A 23,790-nucleotide genomic window follows, 5' to 3' on the forward strand; every position below is an offset into this window, starting at 1 on the left:
TGAGTGCCCAGCCTGGTCTCAGATATTTGTATATCCACATTCACAGCATTATGTGCAATAGCCAAGAGGTGGAGGCAACCTGTGTCCATGAACAGATGAGTGATTAAACAAAATATGGTCTATACATATGATCAGCAGCCTCAAGCAGGAAGGCAATTCTGAGACATGCTACACCACCAATAAACCTTGAGGACATTATGCTAAGCAAAATGAGCCAGTCACAAAAAGACAAATGCCATAATTTTCTACTTGTATGAGGTACCTAGAGAAGTCAAATTCAGAGACAGAATGTAGAACAGTGGTTGTGAGGGGACGGGGAGGTGAAAGGAATGGGGGATTAGTGCTCAATGGGTACAGACATTTGTACATATTACTTGGGAGTAAGGCAAAGTGAAGAGAAAGGAAGTTTCAAGTTCCAGACAGGATGAGACAAGGTGCTTCATCCATTCCTCGGTTTTATTCTTACTCAATGCAGGACAGAAAATGTTTCAAAGACTCACAGGAATATCTGTGGGAATGCTGATAGTGTTTCTGGTGAGAACCCGGAAAGGAGAGACTAAAAAAAATTAACTGGCCAGGGACGGTGGCTCACATCACCCAGGACTTTGGGAGGCCACAGTGGGAGGATTGCTTGAGCCCAGGAGTTTGAAACCAGCCTGAGCAATAAAGCAAGACCCCTGTCTCTACAAAACAAACCAAAAAACTGTTAGAAGCAAGCAAGTAGGTATGGATGTCACAAAAAAGGGCAAGGTGAGAAGGATGTCTAAACCATGGCTGGCTAACGGCATCTCCGAAAGAACTCACAGCTCCAGCCGGGCGTGGTGGCTCACACCTGTAATCCCAGCACTTTGGGGGGCCAAGGTGGGCAGATCACCTGAGATCAGTAGTTTGAGACCAGCCTGGCCAACATGGTGAAACCCTATCTCTACTAAAAATACAAAAATTAGCAGGGCGTGGTGGCACATGCCTGTAATCCCAGCTACTCGGGAGGCTGAGGCAAGAGAATCGCTTGAACCCGGGAGGTAGAGGTTGCAGTGGGCCAAGATCGTGCCACTGCACTCCAGCCTGGGCGACAAGAGCAAAACTCTATATCAAAAAAGAAAAAAGAATTCACAGCTCCCATGAAAAGTTTGTGAACCCCACCAGATGATCAATCTCCATTACATTTTGACTAAAAATGACAATGCAGCTTAATCCACCTTTTTGAATCCATCCATCAGATGTGACTTGGGCCTACTTTCCAAAACTCAAATGCATCCTCAATGTGCACTTTCAGTCCTGAGAAGATTCCAAAGCCTCTGCCATCTTAAACTGCCAAGAAGGCCACTCTCAGGGGCTTCCGAGCATACAGAACAAGCGAAGAGAGCGTGTAATCCCCTAAGGGGACCACAGTGAGAGTCCTCACTCATCAGGATGTGCAAGCTCCCAAATGTGTTTAAGAACCAGATATGCTGTCTTAATACTCATCCATCAGGAAAGGAACAGGAACGAAACAGAGCTGCCCGGGAGATGGGGGGCGCAGGAGGGCATCCCTCACTTCCCATATGGTAATTATGGTCAGGGGTCTGATCTAATTGTGATGGTCACAGTCCGGTCAATATGCAGGGCTTACTCCTTCCCCTTTGCGCTCTTAGTGCCTAGGAGAGGTGGAACCCATGGAACCAAATACTCATCCATCCACCATATGTCACGATCACCAGGTTACTTTGTGATCTCCTTTGAGGACCGTCTCTCACCATTCTAGTGTGTGTAGAAATCATCAAGTGAACATGCCCTTTAACTCAAAGAATGAATGCCTTACCCTTCAGGCTGGGCCCTTCCTGCCTGCCTCAAAACTGTCATATTCCTCTGTGCTCATGCCTTGGTGAACCTGGCAGACCCTGTTAGAAGGCACTGGTTTCTGTCAGGCTTTTCCATCATGGGCCTAGGAGGTGCAGGCTGCGTCCTATTGCATGTCTGGAGGGAGCAACATGGTCACTCTCCCTTGACAAGACCTCCCTTGATCCCCAACCCTACCCCGAGGTCACAGCAGCAGCCTTCCCACCCCAGACCAAGGCAAGCACAGCTTCTGCATAAAGGCTTCTCCCCTGTGCTTCCCCTGGACACAAGGCCAGCAGCTAGCTCTGGAAAGGGGTCACTGCAGGGGCAGGCCAGGGGCAGAGGCAAAGGAGGCTGCAGAGGCTGAGCTCTCCCCCTAAGGCCTCAGACAGGAAAGAGCAGGAAGAGGGACCCAAGATCTGACTGTGCCAAGAAAATCCCTGTCCTGGGTTCTCAAATCCAAATGCAGAAACTGCAAAGCAAGGGAAATAATTATTTTTTTTTAAAAAAAAAACAACCCAAGATTTTTTCTTTCCTAACAGCTAGTTCCAATGATGTTTATTACTCTCCCTGAGCTGAAATAACAGTAGACAAAAATAGAAGCAGCCTCTGGTTTTACAAAGCCTTTGTACGAGTCCTGTCTTTTCTGTCCACGCCAGGGAAATGTGTTATTGGTGCTAGAGGGAGAGGGAATGTGGACGACCATGTACAGACTGGCACAGTCCTCTGGGGTCGAGGCCTGTCTCCCTTCCCATAAGCAGGGCCTACGGGGTGTATAGGCCGGGACACAAATCTCCGCACCAAACTGACAGCAGAGAAAAGCCAGGCAACCCATTCAATTGCCCCGGCAGTGACCTGGGTTCCATGTGTGGGAATGAACTGCGGCCCTGGAGAGACTGCCTCCAGCCTTGGGGCTGATGTGGTCTAGAAGGACACCTAGCCACACGGTGGCAGGACCAGGACCCTGACCAGGCACAGAAGTTGGGTGAGTGGAGAACTCTGCTGCCCTGTAGTTGGCCCAGGGAAGAAGTCTTGATGGGGACTACTTGTGGACTGTCCGCTGGGGCTGGAGCAGCCGGAAGGAGCAGGCCTTGGACAGCAGGCTCCATGTTCCTGCTCATCAGGAGTCCCCAGTAATCTTGTCTGTTGTCCTTGGCCACCCACAACAACAGAACCCCGCTTCCCTACTCGGGAGGTACCTGGGGTCCCCTGCAGCAAAGCTCTGCTTCCCCTTGATCTTCTCCGTGAATGGGGGCTTCTCAGGGGTTATGCCACAGAGGCCTCCTGAAGCACAGGTGAGGCCCCGGCCATCTCAGGGGGACTCAGAAAACTTGGTAAACCTTAATAAAAATCCAGAGACAGGAAGCAGCAAGGATGGAACAACTCCGCCACTTTCCAGGTGAAGCTGGCCCAGCTCAGAGGCCCACTGCTTTCAAGCCCAAGGTGGCTGCTGTGCTCTGTGCTGTCACTTGGAACCGGCCTGGATTCCGGTCTCCTGGTCCTCTCATGCAGAAGACAGGCTGGGTCACGCCCTCACCGAGGGTCCTTGGAGCTGGGCAGACGGTGCTGGAGCAGCCACTATCTCAGCGGCTGCTTGAGCTCGAACAGGCCTGTCCCACCCTTGACGACCTTCCCGACCACAAGGCAGGCAGAAGGAGACCTCAGCTCATCATGGGATCCTGGCAGAGACACAAGAGCACATCAGGGGGTTGAGGTAGAAGCTGGGAATGCTGTAGGTGACTGGGGGGCTGAACACTGAGGCCTCAGGACCCAGGCACTTCCTGAGTCTCTGAAGCTGATGGGATCACAAGGCAACCCTGCTCTAGCACTTGCGAGAGGAAGGCCCTTTTCCTGTTCCTTCAAGCACAGAGGTAGGTGTCGGGTTTGCTGTTCAGCCCCCTTCAGCTGCCCCCACTCCCCTCAGCTCCCAAGATCTTACTGGTGTGCAAGGAAAGATGCCCATGGGGTGGGCCCGTGAGCCCGTGAGCCCAGGGTGGTCAGGAGAAGGGAGGCCAGGGCACCTGCCCACGCACTGACCCAGCATGGTGGCCTGCTTCAGAAACTGGAAGCTGGTTTCAAATGTCATCTGCTGTAGCGGGGAAGAGTTTGACTGGATCCCAAAGCGATTCAGTGGCTTGTAAACACCCTCGAAGCACATATAATCAGCGACCAGGGAGAGATGGCGAGGGTCGACAGCAATGCCTGTCACACGGAGGTAAAATCAGGAGGGATTAAGCAGTGACCATGGGAACGGTCAGCAGACACAGCCAGGCTGCCTCCACATCAGCACGTGGTTCGAGAGTTAGACTCCGGGGCTCCCCTGCAGCTGTGCCACCTGCTCACACTACTTAACCCTTCCCCCTGCTCTGGGGCATCTTTCCCTGACCCCTGCATCCTGCTTCCCACTTCCCTCCAGCAGCACAGGAAATAAGGATCTAACCACACTGTTTTCATTTGGGAACTGCCTTTGGGGAAAGGCAGGATGGGGCCAAGTCATCAATAAGGAGCGTCCTCAAAGGAACCAGCAGATGAGACACCAATGAAACAGCCGCAGTGATGGGAGCTGTCACCTCTTTACAGATCTGCAGTCTCCTACAGGTGCGCTCACTGCACCCGTGCTTCAGTTCCCGCCTCACTTGGTGCTGGACCGACGTGGTCCTGACCGTCCTTCCCTGAGCCTTCTGGTGTCCTGACTGGCACCCAGACCTCAGGGTGTTGCCTGCAAGCTCCTCTTACCATACACGGCAAACACATCCTTGATTTCTTTCTCGATCACCCGCAGTGCAGCCTCGATGCCATACGTGTTGGCCATGGCGTGGATATCATTGGAATAGAGGCGGCGCAGATCCAGGATCTGGAGAGGAAGGAAGGGATTTATTTAGAGCGCCTGGCCTTCCGCTCCCTTCTGCTTGCATATCTCCCCCTGGCCGCTCTCTCTCTCCTTGTGTCTGGCAGCTTGGTACAGCTGATGACAAAGTGGTCAAGAGGTGGCCCAGGATTAGCAGAAGGAAATGCTGACGCAGAGCTGCTGACGGCTCGCTGGCTGGGGCCCAAGATCTGTCTTGTCATTACAAGAATCCAGGGATGACTTTGGACACGCTTTAGATTCAATAGGAAGAAATGGATTTTTTCTTCTTATTTTTAAACTGAGAGCCCTGTTTACTAGGATTAAAGCTTCCCTTGGGAGGTAAGTTCTCCCAGCAGTGACACATTAAAGACTCTTCCAGGATGTGTGGAGCGGGGACTGGTCAGCCACACAGGTGTCTGCTGGGCCTCACCAAGGGGCCGAGACTGCAGCTGACCTGTGTTGGAGGAGACTCTCGCCCTGCACTCTAGGTGGGTGCCAATCCTCCCTGCTCATCCTCTGGGAAGGGTTTGGTAAAAGGGCTCTGGAGAGCAGGAAACTTTGCACGGTGGTCATTGGTGGGGGCAGAAGTGTACGTGGCAGAGGGAGTTTTCCCAGCCTAGTGCAGACCTGTTGGGGGGTTAGGCTAGAGGACCCCAGTTCCTGTGTTCTGTGGGGGAAACCCAGAAGGTTCTGGGAGAGTTAGTGAAGTGGGAGAACTTGGAGACACAGCTCAGGGGAAAGGACAGATGAGCCGGTGAGCAGGTGGGACAGGAATGCTGGGCACCTCCACCCCTGGGACCCCCTTTAACAGATAAAGCAAGCAGCATCCAGGCAGGTGATGTAGCGGTGATTTCTTACAACTCTACTTCAGGAAGGTTTTAATTTGAAGGAAAAAACTCTACTCAAGCCAGGCACAGTGGCTCACATCTGTAATCCCAGCACTTTCGGAGGCCGAGGAGGTTGGATCACCTGAGGTCAGGAGTTTGAGACCAGCCTGGCCAATATGCCGAAACCCCACCTGTACTAAAAATACAAAAATTAGCCAGGTGTGGTGGTGTGCACCTATAATCCCAGTTACTCGGGAGGCTGAGGCAGGAGAACTACTTGAATCTGGGAGGTGGAGGTTGCAGTGAGCCAAGATCATGCCACTGCACTCCAGCCTGGGCAACAGAGTGAGATTCTGTCTCAAAAAAAAAACCAAAAAAAACAAAAAAACAAAAAACAACCTCTACTCAAATTAGCCCAGGCGACTGTGGGCTGAAGAAAGTTCAGCAGGGTGCTTTACTGTGGGCCTGAATGAGGCTAACATGCCCGGGAATCCCGAGGAGGAGGGCGAGGGCACACACACTTGGTTTGAAGAATGTGGCCTAGAAGCGCGAATGGCTCAGGAAGAGCCAGAGTAAATCAGCTGGAGTGAGTCTCTGGGTGGCCGGGTCCTGAGACAACACGGGATGGGGGCTACTGCTTTGTCCCAGGCCAGCAGACAGCCTGCAAGGGGACACGTACCTCTGCATACTTGAACAGCTCTGGAAGGTTGATTCCCTCTGTGTTTAGCACAAGCTCCTTCTCGTTCTTACTGCTGGTCGTTTCATTCAGGAGGCACCGAGTGATGCCCTTGGTTGTATAGACGATGGCATCATGGGCCAAAGATACTACCAGGGAGCTCATGTCAAAGTTGATCTTCATCAGAGGGAGCTTCACTGTCACCTGCAAAAGGGAGGGATGGGTAGGGAGATGGCCACCCCAGCCCCCACAAAGAGGACTGGCGTGAGACTCCTTCAAAGCCTATTCAGGAACTCGCCGACTGGGGGAAGGCGGGCCTGCTGGGCAAGCCAGCGGGTAGTCCGAACACTGTGAACCGTGGATAGGTCAGCCACATCCAGTCCCCCAGATTCAAGGGGGAAACAGTGGGGCTTTGTTTTCACAGCTGTCGGTGACAACACTGAGATTCACATCCGCTCAGCCCTGCCCTGAATGTCCTTAAAGACCACAAGGCATGGTACATGCTGTTTCCCATGTGTGATTCTTGTTATTACCCCATTCACTTGGGAACCACTGAATCGGATCCAAGGAAAGACAAAGCGTAAGTGTGTGTACATGTCTAGGCATCCAGACCATCCAGGCTTTAAGGGAACTGTGAAATCCCTGGAAAGATGGTGGCTGGGGCTGTGTGTGGGGGGAACTGAAGTGCCCCTGCCTGCGGGCACGAACAGCGTCTCCATAACATGCGTCGTCCACGTTAACACAAATCTGTTGTACTGAAGGTTAAAGGAGGTGGTGTGTTTGAAAATACCTAAAGGCCTGGTAGATCGTCCTGTGTGTCTTGAAAGATCAGGGAGAACTGCCTTACTAGGGTTTGAAAATGGTATGTGTGGCCCTATTTCGGGACAGAGAGTTTATAGCCATCACCAGATTCTTAAAGGGATCTGGGATTAAAAAGAACAACTGACTCTCACAGGCCCCAAACAGAAAGCCTGGGTGTGCTCTGGGCGGGAGACCATGGGCTGCCCGCTGCTCAGCGGTGCAGGGCAGCTCAGCAAGCCCCTCCCAGAGGCACTTGTCCAGCTGCACTGATCACCCAAGCCCTGGCCTGCAAGGCCACACTGACCTGGCACCACAGGCTCTCCTCGGTATCATACTGGTAGTCCTCTATGAAGGAGTGGATCTCAAGCACAGCCTGGACCCGGCGCTTCGTGGCCTCGGCCCCCTGGGGCTCCTGGCTGTGGGTGGATTTCCGGGGCTGTGCCAGGAGGGCGGGTAGGGACGGGGCCTCCTCAGCACCTGAAGCCATTTCTTCGTCTTGCTCTTGGGTCTCTTGAGCACCTTCCCTGTGGGCATTCCCTTCCTCCTGAGCGTCCTCATCATCATTCTCCTCGCCTTCCTTCTCCTCCTCTTCCTCACTCTCATAATCAACCTGCCAGGAAAGGGAGCGCAGGCTGTGTCATTTGGGGTCTACCTGAACTCTGCCTGTGGAACAAAGACCCGAGCAAAGCCTTGGCTTCCTGGGCTGCCCAGCCCCACCTGCTCCACACTCACGGCTCTTCTACTCTGGCCTGGTTGGGCTTTCTTCTTCTTTTTGCCCTGAGAATGCTACTGCTCTGTCCCCACTGAGCCCCCCACAGAGGTGGAGTTCACCCTCACTCGGCCCTCACTGGTACACCCACTCACCAGTAAGTTCCCTCGGCCCCTCTAAACTGCCCTTTGTCCTTGCAGCCATTATGATGGCAGGGGACTGGTTTGAGGGAGGGGAGAGAGGTATATTTTCATTGTAAAAACCAGAGGCAGCCTGACTTTTTCTTGCCAGAAGCCTGTCTGGGCCCTTGAGTCTGATTCAAGTCCAGGGATGGCCAGATCTGAAGGGCCGCCCTGAATGGCCCTGTGCAAAATTCCCATGCCATGAAGCCCATCTTTCAAAAGAGAGGTATGCTGGGCAGGCAGGTGATGCCTCAGGGTTCCTTGTGGGTTCGTGGCATGACACAGAGGTATGGCCTGGGTGCCGGGAGATGATCCCTCTAGGTTAACAGAGAAGGGGGCCGGGACCATAGCCCCTTCACCCCAGTGCAGGGTCTCTCACCTCCTCCTCCTGCTTCTCCTTGCGTTTGGCATCAGAGGCATCGGCATCCCCCTCATCAGCTTCAGCGTCCACAATGTGCCCCTCCTCTTCCTCATCACCCTCCTGCTCTCCCTGTGGTTTGGATGCAAGGAAGAAAAAGATTAACTCCAATATCCAGTGCTCAGTGAATCTGTCCATCCACCCACCCACCAACCCATCCACCCATCCGTCCATGTCCCACCCTTCTAACCCCTTCCCCCATCCAGCTACTACCCTTCATCCCCCGCCACCCAACCCAACCCGTCCACCCAGCATCTACACTGTCAATTCCTGATCTCAGGCCTCCCTCCCTTCAGTCTTCATCTTTACATGCACCACTTACATGCGTTCGATTCCTAAAAACTAAAAAAAAAAGTGCCAGGGCTTGCTTTCTTAAAAGAAGATGGTGTAAAATATTGTTCCAAGTATTTTTGATCAAACCCAGGTGCAAGTGGGGATGAGGAGGAAGGGCTGTCTTGGTGGAATACTGAGTACCTCTCTCCTTCTCCCCCTGAACTTGGCTCCTAGTTTTTGTTTTTGTTGTTTTTTTTTTTGAGACAGAGTCTTGCTCTGTCACAAGGCTGGAGTGCAGTGGCATGATCTTGGCTCACTGTAACCTCTGCCTCCAGGGTCAAGCGATTCTCTTGCCTCAGCCTCCTGAGTAGCTGGGACTACAGGCACACGCCATCATGCTCAGCTAATTGTTTTTACTTTTGGTAGAGATGGGGAGTTTTACCATGTTGACCAGGATGGTCTTGATCTCCTGACCTCGTGATCCACTGGCCTTGGCCTCCCAAAGCACTGAGGTAACAGGCATGAGCCACCGCACCCAGCCTGGCTCCTAGTTTTTTATACTCTCCTTCTGGATGAATTAAAAATTAAGACCAGGCAGCATTCTAAAGATAGTCCCTGCTTGTGCTTGAGTGAGCCGGAAGGTGAACTCACAGAGCAGGAGAGACCTAGCATTTTCCCTGGCCTACGCTAGCCCCTCATTTTAGGGCTGAGGAGACAGACCCAGAGAGGGGTGACACAACTGGGACCACAGAGCTGGGCGGGGCAGTCCCAGTCCACGTCATGTCCCAGCCCGAGCAGGCTTGCTGCTGGCTCAGATGGCACTCAGGGACCTGCTCCCACACCACCCTCAGTTCTGGCCTGCTCCTGGGTGCCTTGGCAGATGTCTGATTATTTATCTGGACTATTTTGCTTCTACTGGTTTTTCTCTCTTCTTCACCTTTTTGTCACTGCAGCCCAACTTCCCTGTTTCCAGATATGTCTCTGGTCCCTGCCAGTGCCCTGGTGGGCCTCAGTTCATCTGGCCCGGGCAAGTTGAAGGCAAAGCAAAAGGAAACTGGAAAAAGAACTTTCAAAGGCTCAGCACACGCCATTGCCTTGAGCCCCTGCGCAGGATGAAGACCACTTACAGCGGGGTCTTGGAGAGCAGAGAGCTGATGCAGAGGCCTGCCCCGGGGCTGGTTACACCATGCTGCCTGCAGCCTCCCCTGCCTGATCATCAGGCCAAGAAGTGGATGCTGCTTCCAGGCTCTCTCAGAACAGCAGGTAAAAGCTGAGGCAGGCAGGAGACGGGCCAGCACCAGGATGGGGCTGGAGAAGCAGAGAGAACAGGCACAGAGCCTGCCCAGCCTGGAGGCTCTCCCTGTGTGACCCTAGTGACCCCCGGGGACTCACTCACCCGACTCCTCCCGGACTCCTCAGTGTTGTCCAGATCCCTCTGCGTAGCTCTTCGAGTATTTACGTTCCTGAAAGCTGATGCTTTATTATTCTTCTTTCTGATGGATTCCATCAGAAGTTTAAAGAATCTGAAACGAGAAGAAAGCCACAAAGCCCTGTGCAGTACCAGCATGTCCAGCCCTGCCCTCATTTCAGGGGGTAGGACGCTGAGGGATTCCCATTCCCACAGGGGATTAGTGCATGAGACGGGGGCCACCCCTCCTAGCTGCTCACTTTTCCCTACCCGCTGTTTTGGAACCATCTCTGGCGTGTCGGGAACACCAGCTCCACAGACTGACAGGCCTGGTGCTCTGCCATCCTGAGTATGAGTGGGACAGGCAGCTTCCTAAGCTTTAAGCCCCTTGTCTAGAAAGTATGGGAATTACTACGGATTCTGCAACCTTGTTTGCTAATGATGAGAAACAACCCTATGTCTGATTCCTCTCACAGGGCCTGGCAGAGTGTGTGCTCGGTGAAGGACAGTTGTTGGTGCCGCTGTGGTCGACCTCTAACAAGGCAGGCAGAGTCTACTGTAGGAGAGGGAACACCACCCAGGACTAGGACCTTCCCCCGCCCACCACCTGTAGCATCTCCAGAAGAGGGTGTTGCTCCAGCCAGAGAACTCCCATCACAGCAATGTCATGAAAGAACAAAGATTTCGGCCAGGCGCGGTGGCTCACGCCTGTAATCCCAGCACTTTGGGAAGCTAAGGTGGGTGGATCACGAGGTCAGGAGTTCGAGACCAGCCTGGCCAACGTAGTGAAACTCTGTCTCTACTAAAAATACAAAAAGTAGCCAGGGATGTTGGCACACACCTATAGTCCCAGCTACTTGGGAGGCTGAGGCAGAAGAATAACTTGAACCCGGTAGATGCAGGCTGTGGTGAGCTGAGGTTGTGCCACTGCACTTCAGCCCGAGCAACAGAGTGAGACTCCATCTCAAAAAGAAAAAAACATGAAGATTTCAGAAGGGCTCCTCAGAATTTCGAAGGGCAGGGATAACTTGGCTTGTGGCAATGAATGGTGTCAACAGGTTAGAACCAAACCAATTGAAAAGAACCAACCTGAGGCTCAGAACCTGGCCCTCTCCGCCTTCCTCCAGAGCCATCTATTTTGAGGGCCTCTTAGGATCTACCCTGTCCCCTCCATACCACTTCTTTCTGCATGGAATCCCTTGCCTGTCTTCTCCAACAGGCCAGAACACCACACCAAGAGGGTTGCTTGTGACTGAGAATCAGGTCCCTCACGTGTTCAACCAGCCATCCCGTTTTCTCTGAGCACCTATGCTGTGCCCAGCATGTGCCAGCCCTGTTAGCAAAGCAAGGACGAAAAGACAGGCTCCTGGTCTCAAGGAACTTAGAGTCTTCATTTAAAAAGCAGGCAGGTCCAACATATACAATTTTGCTCATTATAAATGAAAGAATGCCACTCACCCACCCCAATATTATTATTATTATTTTGTGGCTTGGTTTTTGTTTTGTTTTTTTTTTTTTGAGACGGAGTTTCACTCTATCACCCAGGCTGGAGTGCAGTGGTGTGATCTTGGCTCACTGCAATTTCCACCTCCCGGTTCAAAGGATTCTCATGCCTCAGCCTCCTGAGTAGCTGGGATTACAGGCGCCCACCACCAAGCCTGGCTAATTTTTGTATTTTTAGTAGAGACGGGGTTTCATCACGTTGGCCAGGCTGGTCTTGAACTCCTAACCTCAGGTGATCCACCTGCCTCGGCCTCCCAAAGTGCTGGGATTACAGGCATAAGCCACTGCACCTGGACTCCAATATTATTTTTTAACTTTTTAAAGGTGTACGTGGTTTACCCTTGGCAGAAAAAAGCCCCCTCATCCATTAATCCAGAGAAGAGCTTCTTCACCAGGCACTGGGGACAGGAACAGGATGGCCAGATGACTTTAGAAAGATAGAATCCCATTGGAAAGAGGGGGCAGAAGAGATGTTTTTGTAAGGACAGGTTCAGGTTAAAGTCCTTGTCCTGCCACAAACTGGAGAGGAGGGTCTCGATCTCATCTGTAATACGGGATCACCCTCACTCCGTGCCCGAGGCTACTGCGCAGAGCAGAACAGATGGAATGAGATGGGGTGGGGGTGCGAGGCTCAGCTGCTCCCACACACAGGGCTGCTTCCCGCAGCTGGGCGCCCCCGCCTGTCTGAACCTGTGGCAATGTCACGGCTCTGATGCATTTGCCCCCAGCATCTCACATCCAGCCTCAACTCCAAATGCCCATCTTCTCCCTCCCCCCAAGGCGCCCTTTGGGCCTTTGCTTGAGCTGCTCACTCTGCCAGCAACTTCCCTGGCCAATATCTACCTACTGACGCTGTACCCATCCTTCAAGCCTGGGCCTCAGCAGATGTAACTCCTCCAAGAAGTCCTCCCTGATTCCCCCTGCCTCTTTTGGTGACCAGGACTTGCGGAGGGAAGGTGAGGAGACAAAATGAACACCTGGTGAGTAAGTGGTAGGCATACGACCAGTGTGCCAGTTTTCCTGGAGGTGCAATTTGCCCTTCTGTGATTTTGCCGAGAGCAGGGGAACTAATGGCCCACACTGACTGCCTTCTCAAGGTTGTGCTGTTCATCAGAATGTAGCAACTGAAAGGGAACAGGAGGGGCAGGTGGCAGAGAAGCCTCCCATCCCACACAAATAATTACAGAGCACATGACCCCTGGCGGTTTCTGAAAGCGCCTGGCAACAACTCCACCACCTGCTGTTTGGAAAGTCAGATTCACAGAAGCTACAATTACAGACTGTCAGCTTGGTCTTTTCATGGCTGGGGACCGGAGGCCAAAACTTACAGCCCCTAACTCCCAGCTCAGTGCTCTTTCCACTTCACTTCCCCCGCCACCTGCCAGACAATGTACACAAACAGCCGGGTGCCAGGGCAGAGATTTGGGGGGCCTTCTACGATTGTATATCTCTACCTAGGGAACCATCTGTCTCATGCTTTTTTTCTCCAGGCTCTGTCAAGAGTCTCCTGACCCCACAGCTGGGAGAAGGGAGGGTAAGGGCAAAGAGAAAGAAAAGGAGGGTTGCAGAGAGGAAGGAAAGGGGAGGGAAGGGAGAAAGGAAGGAGAAAAAGCTTCTTGGGGGTTGGCTGCTCTTTTGAAAGTGCATTCACACCTCCTCCCATTTCCTGTGGGAAGCCAGAGGCCTGAAGGCAGCTGCTCTGCTGCCTAGGGCCAGACAAAGGGACTCCAGACCGCACCCAGCTCATCCACAGCCCTTCTTTTAGCTCTGCCTAACCCCTCAGCCCATTCTTGAGGCCATTTCCATCACAGCTCAGCTTTACAAGTGCACAAGCAAAATGCAGGGAGGAGTTGAAAAAGTACCTCACAGCTGGGAACAAGCCAGGGCTGTCCCTCATCAGGAAGAAGTCTTAAAAAGTGATTTCCTATTTTCAATTCCATGAGGTAATATAAGTAAAAAGAACCCCGGCACGGGCTGGCACCGGCCTCGTGCCAACCTACCTGCTGGGCAGGCCTGGACCTCCTGCGAACAGAACTGGGGCAGAACATCCAACTCTGCCCACTCCTGGTTATTCTCAAGAGGCCATGAAATCTGTATTCCCATTTCCCAGAAAATGGCTGCCAGGCTAGCACAAACCCTCCGCATTTGCTAGTTATGTTTCTCACCATTAATTAAGGAGCTGGCAGGCTGGTGCACAAAGCACTCCTCTGTCACTCTGTCCAGTGCCCTACAGCATGGAGGACAACTCGACAGAAGAAACGTTCTCAGCCCAGGCCAGCACCAACACAGGTGCTCCCGAGGCCCAGCCAAAAACAACTTCCCCAGGGCTCGTGAACTGGGGCAGGAAGCACCTGGCCAGTGACCCCCATTCAAAGGACTCAGTTCACATCCAGGCTCCTCTACCCCAACACCCACCATCCCCAATGCCACCTGCAGAGAGGGCTGGCTTGAGGCCAGGCCCCATAAGGTGAGAGGGCAGAGGGCTGAGGGCAGAAAAGTTGTGCTGTGTTGCTCATGCCTGCCCGTGACTTGGCGACAAATGGGCATGGCTCAGTATGTGTTTGTGGGATGGCTGAGTGCAGGGAGCTTTCTGCTTCTGCTCTGTCATTGCTTCTCTATCTAAGCAGCTCCCAGAAGACCCGAGAACTGGTCTAGATTAGAGGCAGTGGTCAGTGGCCTGTGGCCAGATCCTGCAACAGATCAGATCCATCTGGACCTTACCCGGCTTTTAAAAGCACATGAATTAGTTGCTGATGTTTAAAAGTTAGATCTCATTTATATAAAAGCAAAATCAAGTAACCAAGTGACCCAAGAAAGAAAAAAAAGCAGGGGCAGGAAGCTTGTTTTCTTTCTTTTTAAATCAAAAGATCTGGTGACCCTGGCCCCCAGTCCTGCATGGTAACAGGTGCCCCTGGGCACAGGCTCCACACTCTTCAGTCTGCCGGGGGCCTCCAAACCTGCTTCATTGGCCTGTCACGTGCTGGGCTATGTAGCATTTGTGTTCACTCTTCGCCATCTAGGGTCAGCTGGTTAAGTCAAAAGTGCTTCGAGGGCTCTTCCAGGCTTGCCCCAGGCCCCAAAGAGCCCATCTTCCTGCTCCCCTGAACTCAGCATCGTGGCCTCTGCTTTTCACATGTCTAACAGTAACCTGAACTTGAGACAAAAGTTCCTTTTCCCTACTGGACAGGAACTGGGATTTCTCTGGAGGCAATCCAGGTAACAGAATGGAGGTCTAAGAGCAGCATGCCATCTGCACATTGTTCACTATTCACAGAATCTAAATGCATCAGGAACCACATTACGCTGCCTGGAGTAACACCCTATCAAACATGAACAGCACGTGCTGCTCCGACACCACAGAAGCGCCGTGTTGACGGTGCTCCCTTCTGTTTACCACACCCACATTTCCAGGTCTTAATGCCTGCAAGCCCCAGAAGACAACAATCCCAATGTCAACCCAAGAGAAGAAATGGGCTCAGGGAGTGATGTGTGGCTCACAAAGTCACACCCACAGCCAGATTTCCAAACCACCCAGGTTTCCAGATCAGGCTGCAGGGCTTTCTGTATTCCTAAACTCTTCCATTGAAGGACTCATTTGGGCAAAGGCACTCAATCGCTAGGAGCCCTGTGGCTAGGTGCTTCCAGCCCCAGTTCAGTCGAGAACATTCTCTGGGTCAAGGTCAATGACAATAACAGCCTGAGTCCTGACCTTGTTTCCATGAAGCGCAGGATGTCCTCGGGTCTCAGGCACTTCTCCTGCTGGTAACATGCATGTGGCAGAAACTGAAACCGCAGCTGGTACACCCGGAATTTGTTCTGTTTTTCTTCTATACATAAGGACTCCTGGACGTCAATTATCTGTAATACCTGGAACCAGATGGACAGAGAGAACTTGACTTGCTCAGGTCCCAGCTGACTGTGCAATGCAAGTGGCTTACGAGACCCAAGGGTTTACAGACAGCAGCTAGGACCACAGGCCAAGCCCTGGTATGGATCTGCTGGGGGGGTTCACAGCTTGCAGTCACCTCCAGAGAGTGGGCTGAACCTCCCAGAAGTGGCCTCAGCAGAGCTGAGGTAGGCAAACAGGAAATGGTTTATTTTTCATGTACAGGAGGATGCTGTGGAACTAATGACTCTCAAAAGCTTCCTGATCTGTCTCTGCTCAGCACCTGGCAGAGACAGCTTATCTCTCACTGGTGGGAATCCGAGCCCAGGGTCAGAGCAGTAAGCAAAGCCTGTTCTTCATGGATGGGGAGGACATAGGCACATGCTTTCACCCCGTCTGCAGCCCGGGAGGGAGAGACAGTTACCTCCCCTAAGCACACTCTGGTGAGATGCTTCTTCAGGCTTTTCACTCTCTTCAGGGCTCTCTTGGTGTTGAGCACAGGCACACTCATCATGGGTGTCTTGATGTTGGCGCTGGCCACCATGAGAATCTCCCGCAACCTGTCACAGAATGAGGGGACATCCGATCATGAGTGACAACCAGACCCTCTGTTTGGGTGCAGCTCCTTCTAATGAAGTTAGAGTTCTTCTGGGATCTGAGAGAGGCCTTGGGATCTCACAGGGATAATATGCTGGATCAGAGAATCCCAGCTCTGGCCCCGTGTGTGGCAGAGGAAACACCTGTCCATTTCCTCCCTGGACTGCCCACTCCTTGAGCTCAGGGCTTTGATTCTTGTTTCCTATCACCTGTGCTTTGCAAACAGCAGGTGCCTGCTGACGCTTACTGAATGAGTAAGTGATGCAGGAAAGGCATTAGCACCCACAGTGCTCCTGCTGCGCTCAGCTAGCCCTCACTGCCCAGCTGTACAGGGGGTCCCAGCCTCTGGCCTTACACAGGGGGGCCCTCTGAGGTTTGGGAAATGAGGTACCTGTCCAGAGTTCATTTGCTAGAAAAAGGGAGGGCCAGGGACTGAATGCAGATGGGTCTGAGCCCACACTCATTCCTCTTGCCCAGCGCATATGTCTACCTGAAGGGCCAGGGCCCAGGACCATGTAGGGCACGTTCTATGTGAATGGTTCCCCTGAAGTTGGGCAACCAGGCACCCTGTGTGGGGCTTGTTAACAATGTACATCCCTGAGTCCTTCCCCTAGCAGTGTGTGGTCTCACAGGCATCTCCAGGAACTTGGATGCAGGGGTTGGCAGAGGGATAAATGGAGATCCTACCAGGCCTGGGTACCAAAGAATCTCAAACCGGGCTCTGGAACTTCTAACCCCAATCCCCACTTTGATGAGACTCTCTCTCTCTCTCTCTCTCTCTCACACACACACACACACACACACACACTCTCTCTCTCTCTCTCACACACACACACACACACACACTCTCTCTCTCTCACACACACACACACACTCTCTCTCTCTCTCTCTCTCACACACACACACACACACTCTCTCTCTCTCTCTCTCTCTCACTCTCTTACTCCCTCTCATTAAATGATTCCTTCTCCAGGAAAGGCTAGGACAGACCCCACCCCGTGCTCCCAGCCCCACACCTTGGAATGCCCAGGGTGACGTTCATCTCGCCTCTGCCTGCAAAGTGGAAGGTGTTGAGGGTCATCTGGGTGGAGGGCTCTCCGATGCTCTGGGCGGCCAGCAGGCCCACGGCCTCGCCTGGCTCACACAGTGAGCGCTGCCACTTCAGCTGCAGCAAGGTCCTCAACCTAGAGACGGCAGGGGGGCGGCAGGGGTCAGGAGCAGACGACACAGACTGTCAACACTGCCCGAAACCAGAAACCCAAAACCTCTACCTCTTTCTGGACTTGTTTTTCCTAGGCAAAAGATCCCTCTAATCTTCACATTCCCACCAGTGACCCTGAGATGTCCTGAAATTCCACAGCACTGATCCCAGCTGGGTGGCTGAAGCTCTACCCATTCATGCTTGGACTGTTCATGTTTGCCCCTAGAATGTCACATGTCCACACTGGGCCTGTTACCACAAGCTCCCTAAGCAGGAGAATTTCTGGGCTCAACTATTCACTTTTTCCTTTATTCATTCTTTTTTCTCTATTAGTTACGACAGTTTGGAGACAGCTTAAACCTCCTGCTATAAAAATTAGAAAGAGGTTCATTATGGGGATTGAGGGGATGGGAGTGTTTATTTTTTTGATTAGTATAAATGGCTGCAGACCACATCAGAAGTATTCATGCTGCACAATCTGTAATTTATTAACCATTTTTCCTATGAAGGCCGACCTTGTAAGAACAGCCACTAGGATCACTGTGCTATAGTGTATGTGTGTGTGTCTCTCTCTGTGTGTGTCTGTGTGTCTGTTGCGTGTGTATGTGTGTGTGTTGTGGGTGTTGTGTGTCTGTATATACTAGTGCAAGCTGAGGCCTTCAGATGGTCTTTTCCTTCTCAAGGTATGGGAATCCAAAGCTCAAAGGATCACTGGAGTAATCAGATCCAAGTCCTCATGAAAAGTTAAGATGTGGTGTCCCTGGGAATGAATGACCTGCCCTGGATCACATGGTTGGTGGCAGCAGCTGAACAGTGACCAGATACCGTGACTCTCAGTCAGCCCCATCCACCACACCAAACCCAAAAAGCAGTCATTTCTGCAAGCCTGTGTCCCAGCAGATCACTATCCCTATCTTGGCCCGGATGGGGTTGTCCACTCCTGCCTCCCTGCACTTGATCACTCCTGGGCCCTCAGGGCTTGTGCAGTGCCCCTGGCTGTCTTACTGCCCTCCCTCTCACTGAAGTCTCAAACCCAGGAGGCAGCCCTCTTCTCCCAGCGAGGGTAGGGCAGGGGCTAGGAAGCAGGTTCTCCTGCACGTTGTGCAGCAAATCACTGTCATTACCTGTCGAGAGAAAGTTCTGATTTCTCATAACTTCTCTCTGTTTGAGCTGCCCACTCTTGACTGTAGTCATCAACCTTTGTTTCAAATGTTTCTGACACTGATGCAAAGTGTATGTCAGGGCGCCAGACAGACAGACTGGGGTCAGGACAACTGGCCGCCTTCTTCTGGTATTTCCTTCGGCTGTGCTCATCCAACTCATACCACATCCTCAGCATCTGAATGGAAGGATGGGTCTCAGCTACGTGGGAGGGATACCCAAGTAGCATAAGGGGGATCAAAGGCATTGGCTTCCAATGAGAGTAAAGGAAAACAGAAAGACAGAAACCTGATTGCAATGAGAAACCATCTCCCCATTTAAAATGGGGAGAGACTTACATCTGTCGCAGGGTACCCTGCTTCACTACATGTCTAGCAGCTCTTCATCCTGGCCCGTCCAAGCCCAGGGAAGGTGAGCATGTAATTCACTAAGGAAACTGGGATTCTTTAAGAGTAATCTTTTAGAGTTATGATTAGGCTAGGACAAGAGGCAAAACCATGACCGTCTCAGGCCAGCTAGGATGTAGTCACCGTGAGCCAGGTTACCTCTGGTTCTAGGCTCTTTCACATGCTCTGTGCTCTCAAGGCTGTCCCAAAGTGACTGCTTCAAAGAGACCCCCTACTTCCAGCTCCCAGTGTGCTTGGATGTTGGGAGGCACCAGCAGCAGAGGGAAAGGTGGGAGGAAGAGGATCCTGGTATTTATCCCCAACCCCCTCTAGTGGGTATCTACCTAGGGCTCTGTCCAGTGGCCCTGGCACGTAGCTGTCCTCTCTCTTTCTCATGACTGCTCCCCATTCCTTCATACTTGGGGTGGTGGGGAACCCCAAAGTCACCGGTCACATTTAGTTCCCCCAAACCCTGCCTACACCCTTGTTAAGAGTCCCCTCCTTACATTCCCATTCGAAAGCCGTTCTGTTCTGACTGATGGTGAACAAAGCTGGAATTTATGATTCCACCTTCTATTAGGAAAACAAGCCCTCGTCCCTCACACACTGACTAAGCCTGGACGTGATGGGCATTAAGGACACCACCTCCCTGAGTCACCTCCTGAGTCCCGGGGCTGCGGCCGTTCCGGTTTCCACTCTCAAGGTTCAGGGCTTTCACAGCTGCCTCAATTTTTTGGGAATAACTCAAAAAGGCACCTCTTCTCAGCAGGGTGTTGGGGTGCTTGCTTTGCCATTTTTTGATGGCTCTGAAGTGGCGGAGAGCTTTTTTGGGATCAGCTCTGGATAAAACTTCATGGAGATGATTTGATTTCATTATCGCCTAAACAAACAAATCACACACATGAGATCAAAGAGACGAGGACATGACAGAGGGCCATGGAGCACAAATTCAGGGGACCCAGGTGGCTGGTGTGGAGCCCTCACGATGGGGCCAAGCCCCCGCTCTCAGAGAGGCTGAGCATCCATTGCTCATCAGGGCTCTCACTTTGTGCAAACCAGACTTGGGAACCAATGGTCTTGGGAGCAGAGGGAGGCATGGAGAGAAAGCAGCACACTCAGAGCCCCCGCCGGAAGCACAGGGGAGTTTCTGGGAAGAAAGAAAGAGGGGAAGAGCGATGGCCAAGCTCGAGGACAGGAACCATGATGGAAACGACCCAGCACCAGAGCACAACCCTCAATTCTACCATCAGCTTGATGATCTTGGACAGGTCATATCGGTTTCAGTTTCCCCATCTGCCAAATGGGGTGACTGCCCAATCAACAGTGAGTTTGTGTCTGACAGGCCCGTGTTCAAATGCTGGCTCCGGCACACACACTGCTTACTTAGGCTTTGATACTCAGTTGCCTCAGCTGTAAAATGGGCAGAGTAATGCCTACTTCCCTGGGCTGCAGTGAGGAGGAAAACAGGTAATACTGATAGCGTGCTTTAGCTGGGGGCCCAGCACACAGCAAATGGCCCCAAACAGGAGCTGTTATTCCAGAGGTGCTCATGCCCTTCAGCAGCCACCTCACATGATGAAAGTCCACAGGCTTTGAACTTGTCAAGCATTTCAGGGCACTGACTACTGCCTTATAAACCCTCCCCACTCTACTTTTCAATGTCCACTTGGACTGGGTCGCAAAGCTCAGGGCATTCCAGTTCTCTAACCTCAGTGGAGAGGCCCACTGCTCGGTCCCCAGGATCTGGGGTCTACCACACTACCTCATAGTTGCTGGCCAGGAAGGGGAACTGCTTGGGCTGCAGGAACTGTGTCTTGGGGACGTCTAGGCCATCTTCCCCATACAGGAACTGTACCACACTGCCGTCACTGTCTCGGACCGTGAGATCATACTGCACGACCAGCCCCTCCAGGTGCTTGATGATGCACCTGTTAAGGACACCAGCAGCTCCGTCACTGCCAGGCTCATCACCTCCCAGGACAGCCTCTGATGAGGGTTGGGGGCAGTGGAGGGGAGGTAAAGGGGGACTGCCATTCTGCAGGCAAGCAAGACTTCAGGACAGGCTGGCTCCAAGGCCCCGGGGTCTGGGCTGGCTCCAGCATCCCCCAGCCAGGGGCTGCATTTCCTGTTGGTTTTCTAGGAGGAGGGGGCTGCAGCCATGTGACCAAGAGGCTTCACTACCACCCCTAGAAGTGGGCGTCCATCTAGCCCCAACTGCTCAACGACTGCCTGACCCTGCACTCTCCTCCAACGCAGATCTCCCCAGAGACCAGTGTCCTCAGAACTGCAAGGTGGGCAAAGCAGGGGAGCTGTCAAGGATTCTCAAACTTGGTTAGCCCAGGGATCGCCAAGGACACTAAGGGGTATTGGGAACTAAATGTTGATGTGAATCCCTCAGCTGGCAGCCTTTCTCCTCAGCCTTAGCTCAACTTCTGCCCTCTGCCCTAGTCCTGGCCCTTCTGCTTACCTCTCCAGCCACTCTGCCTAGGTTTTCCCTCCTGCCACCCTACGAGAGGGCTTCCCAGGAGTCACTGTCCTCCGACCCCAAGCCGTGAGACAGGAGTCACTGTCTTGGCAACTGAGCCTTCAAGGAAGCAAGACAAGCTTGCCACTGCCCAAGACTTTCTCCCACAGCCATAGCTCCCCCCAGGGAAAGAAAGACTCTCAGAACACACAGCCCTTTGTATAAGCCTCTGAGCTCTACCCATCCTGCAGAAGGGGAAGAGTATCTGCTGCTGTCTCAGGCCATTCAAGGAAACTTTTAAGTTTTTTCATCCACGGAATCTTAAATGAGCTGTTGATGTAATATGAAAGATGATGGGATGAAGGGCCCTGGGACTATATCTTAAGGGGGCACGGCAGGTGCTTCTTACCTCTGGAGATAGCCTGAGCGGCTGGTTTTCACAGCAGTGTCGACCAGGCCCTCTCTTCCTGCCATGCAGTGGAAGAAGAACTCCTGCAGAGAATGGAACCCAGGTCCCAAAGGTGAGGAGAGTGTGCTTCCTAAAGGGTTCAGGTCAACACCTCCAGTAGCCTTTCCTGACCAGACAGGCCACTCCCTTCCCTGATCTCCTAGGACCTTGACCTCCACAGCTACAATGGCCCCAGTGTCTTCTGCCCTATCCTGTGGTTCTCTTTGCCTCGCACTGCCCAAGAGCAGAGGGACAAGTAGATCAGAAGTAACAGTCCATGGGTCTCCAGTATTGCACCCCATGCCCCATTTTCCAAATAGAAACAACACTGGTGCCTTACCCCGCTATTGGCTTCAGCCCACATGTCTAAATTCTGCTTCTAACAGTGTTAACGGGTTCAGGATGCTTTCCAAGCTTTTTGATTACAACTCACAGTAAGAAATACATTTATAATTGTAATCAGCAAACAGACATATATATATACGTGTGCATTTAAAAATATGTAATTCAAATGAAATCCTCCTGACACTATCTTATCCTTTACTATAGGGGATAAACTCTGATACTGTCCTTACCACTCTATTCTATTTCATTTCATTAAAAAAATGCTGATCACTATGTACTATGATGATTTTATGATTCACTAAGGGGTCGCAATCAGATTTTTTTGAAGTCTGGTCTACAAGAACCCTGCAACATCCCTGCCAGAGGCCATGAATGACCAGTGGAGACAGACTGTGTGGGGCTTGTGGAGGAGGCTCTGGAGCAGTTGGTAGCCTTGGAACAAAATTTTGGTCCCCTGCATAGCTGGGCTTAGATGTCTGATCACAAAGGTCATCCTTCCAGAGATGTATTAGACCAAAGAACAAGATATCAATACTAAAAAAGCCATTTCTGACAAGTATAAGGAGAGAAACCCTTCTTTTCAGGGAGAGTTCTGCTTCTGACAAGCCAAAACTAGACATGTGCTACAGCTAGTCCCATTATGAAGGAAATAAATCTCTGTGATGCTCGTTTTGGTGACAGCGCCCAAGTGAGTGGCACCCCACCCCCAGCTGCCTCCAAATGCAGACAGGAATTGGTTTAGAGGTCACACAGAAGAATAGGGTGGAGTTGGGACTGTCCTCTTTGTCTTTTCATCTATCAGCAAACACTTACCAAGCACCTGCTATGTGCCAGCACCACTCTAGGCTCTGGCACTACAATGGTAAACACTACATGGTTGTGTCCTCATAGGCCCTAGTGTCTGGCGGGTAAACAGTAAATGGCTTGCCATTTATCACTTGACCATTCTTGCTCAATGTCATTGGCAGAAGTCACAGTTTGTCTACAATTAAGCCTAGAAACGAGGGAAAAAGAAAATGGAAAAACCAAAATACATACAGGAGGTTTGATGCCAGTGAGGAATCTGCCAGTGACAAAACCACCAGCCCTGGGGGTGAACTCATAAGGCTCAAAGCAGGGCAGTGACTTGCCAGACGCCATCAGCGGGGGTCTCCGACCTTCCAATTCAATCTGGCCCAGCAGGCATGAGATCTGGAGGACAGGAAACCCACAGAAAACTGAAGACCCACATGTGTGTTCAACAGTGCTTTGTCCCACCCGGGAAGGTAGAGTCTGACCTTGAAGAAAAGCTACATGGAAACGGGGTTTAACCTACATTGAGGCGAACCTACATTTCTAAACAAACCAGGAAGCTTTCATTTTAAGAAAGAAAGAAAAAAAATACCTGCATCTTCCTTTCATTGACTGATCTGGATTTTCACATTTGGGGTCAGCTAAAAATGGGTGATATCTATAAAAGGAGCCATGTCTCAGAACCATCTCATGTTATACCTGTAAGGGACTGGAAGGTCCTAATGGGGAAACGGAGGTCTGCAGGAAACAGCCATTTACTGTTTCCTCACATTCCAGAGCCAAAAGGGAGCTCAGGGCTGCGTGTGGTGGCTCATGCTTGCAATCCTAGTAATTTGGGGGGCTGAGGCAGGAGGATCCTTTGAGCCCAGAAGTTCAAGACTACTCTGCGCAATACAAAGAGACCCTGTCTAATTCTCAAAAAAAAAAAAAAAAAAAAAAAAAAAAAAAAGGGGAACTCAAGCTATTGAGCTGTTTGCTTAGAAAGTTGCCTATTAATACTCTTGGGGGGTTGGGGGAGGAGAGCAGTATATCTAGGTTTCAATTTAG

General features: G+C 51.9%; 1 protein-coding gene across 3 annotated transcripts in view; it reads right to left on the reverse strand.

The window, feature by feature from the left end:
* Positions 1-238: 238 nt before the first annotated feature.
* POLR1A (RNA polymerase I subunit A) overlaps positions 239-23,790 on the reverse strand; it is a 79,822-nt gene continuing 56,270 nt past the window's right edge. For all 3 annotated transcript variants that reach the window (XM_017536618.2, XM_037741363.1, XM_017536617.2), the window contains 15 exons: positions 22,990-23,142; positions 21,568-21,650; positions 20,457-20,622; positions 19,353-19,574; positions 18,272-18,486; positions 16,963-17,130; positions 15,774-15,909; positions 15,173-15,330; positions 9,949-10,075; positions 8,241-8,351; positions 7,275-7,580; positions 6,173-6,373; positions 4,555-4,672; positions 3,856-4,020; positions 239-3,497 (listed from right to left, as the gene is read on the reverse strand). In XM_017536618.2, the coding sequence (XP_017392107.1) occupies positions 3,397-3,497; positions 3,856-4,020; positions 4,555-4,672; positions 6,173-6,373; positions 7,275-7,580; positions 8,241-8,351; positions 9,949-10,075; positions 15,173-15,330; positions 15,774-15,909; positions 16,963-17,130; positions 18,272-18,486; positions 19,353-19,574; positions 20,457-20,622; positions 21,568-21,650; positions 22,990-23,142 (2,430 nt within the window). In that variant the 3' untranslated portion in view covers positions 239-3,396. The remainder of the gene's footprint in view (positions 3,498-3,855; positions 4,021-4,554; positions 4,673-6,172; positions 6,374-7,274; positions 7,581-8,240; positions 8,352-9,948; positions 10,076-15,172; positions 15,331-15,773; positions 15,910-16,962; positions 17,131-18,271; positions 18,487-19,352; positions 19,575-20,456; positions 20,623-21,567; positions 21,651-22,989; positions 23,143-23,790) is intronic.

The sequence above is a fragment of the Cebus imitator genome, unplaced genomic scaffold (assembly GCF_001604975.1).
Source record: "Cebus imitator isolate Cc_AM_T3 unplaced genomic scaffold, Cebus_imitator-1.0 Scaffold99, whole genome shotgun sequence".
Taxonomy (NCBI): domain Eukaryota; kingdom Metazoa; phylum Chordata; class Mammalia; order Primates; family Cebidae; genus Cebus; species Cebus imitator.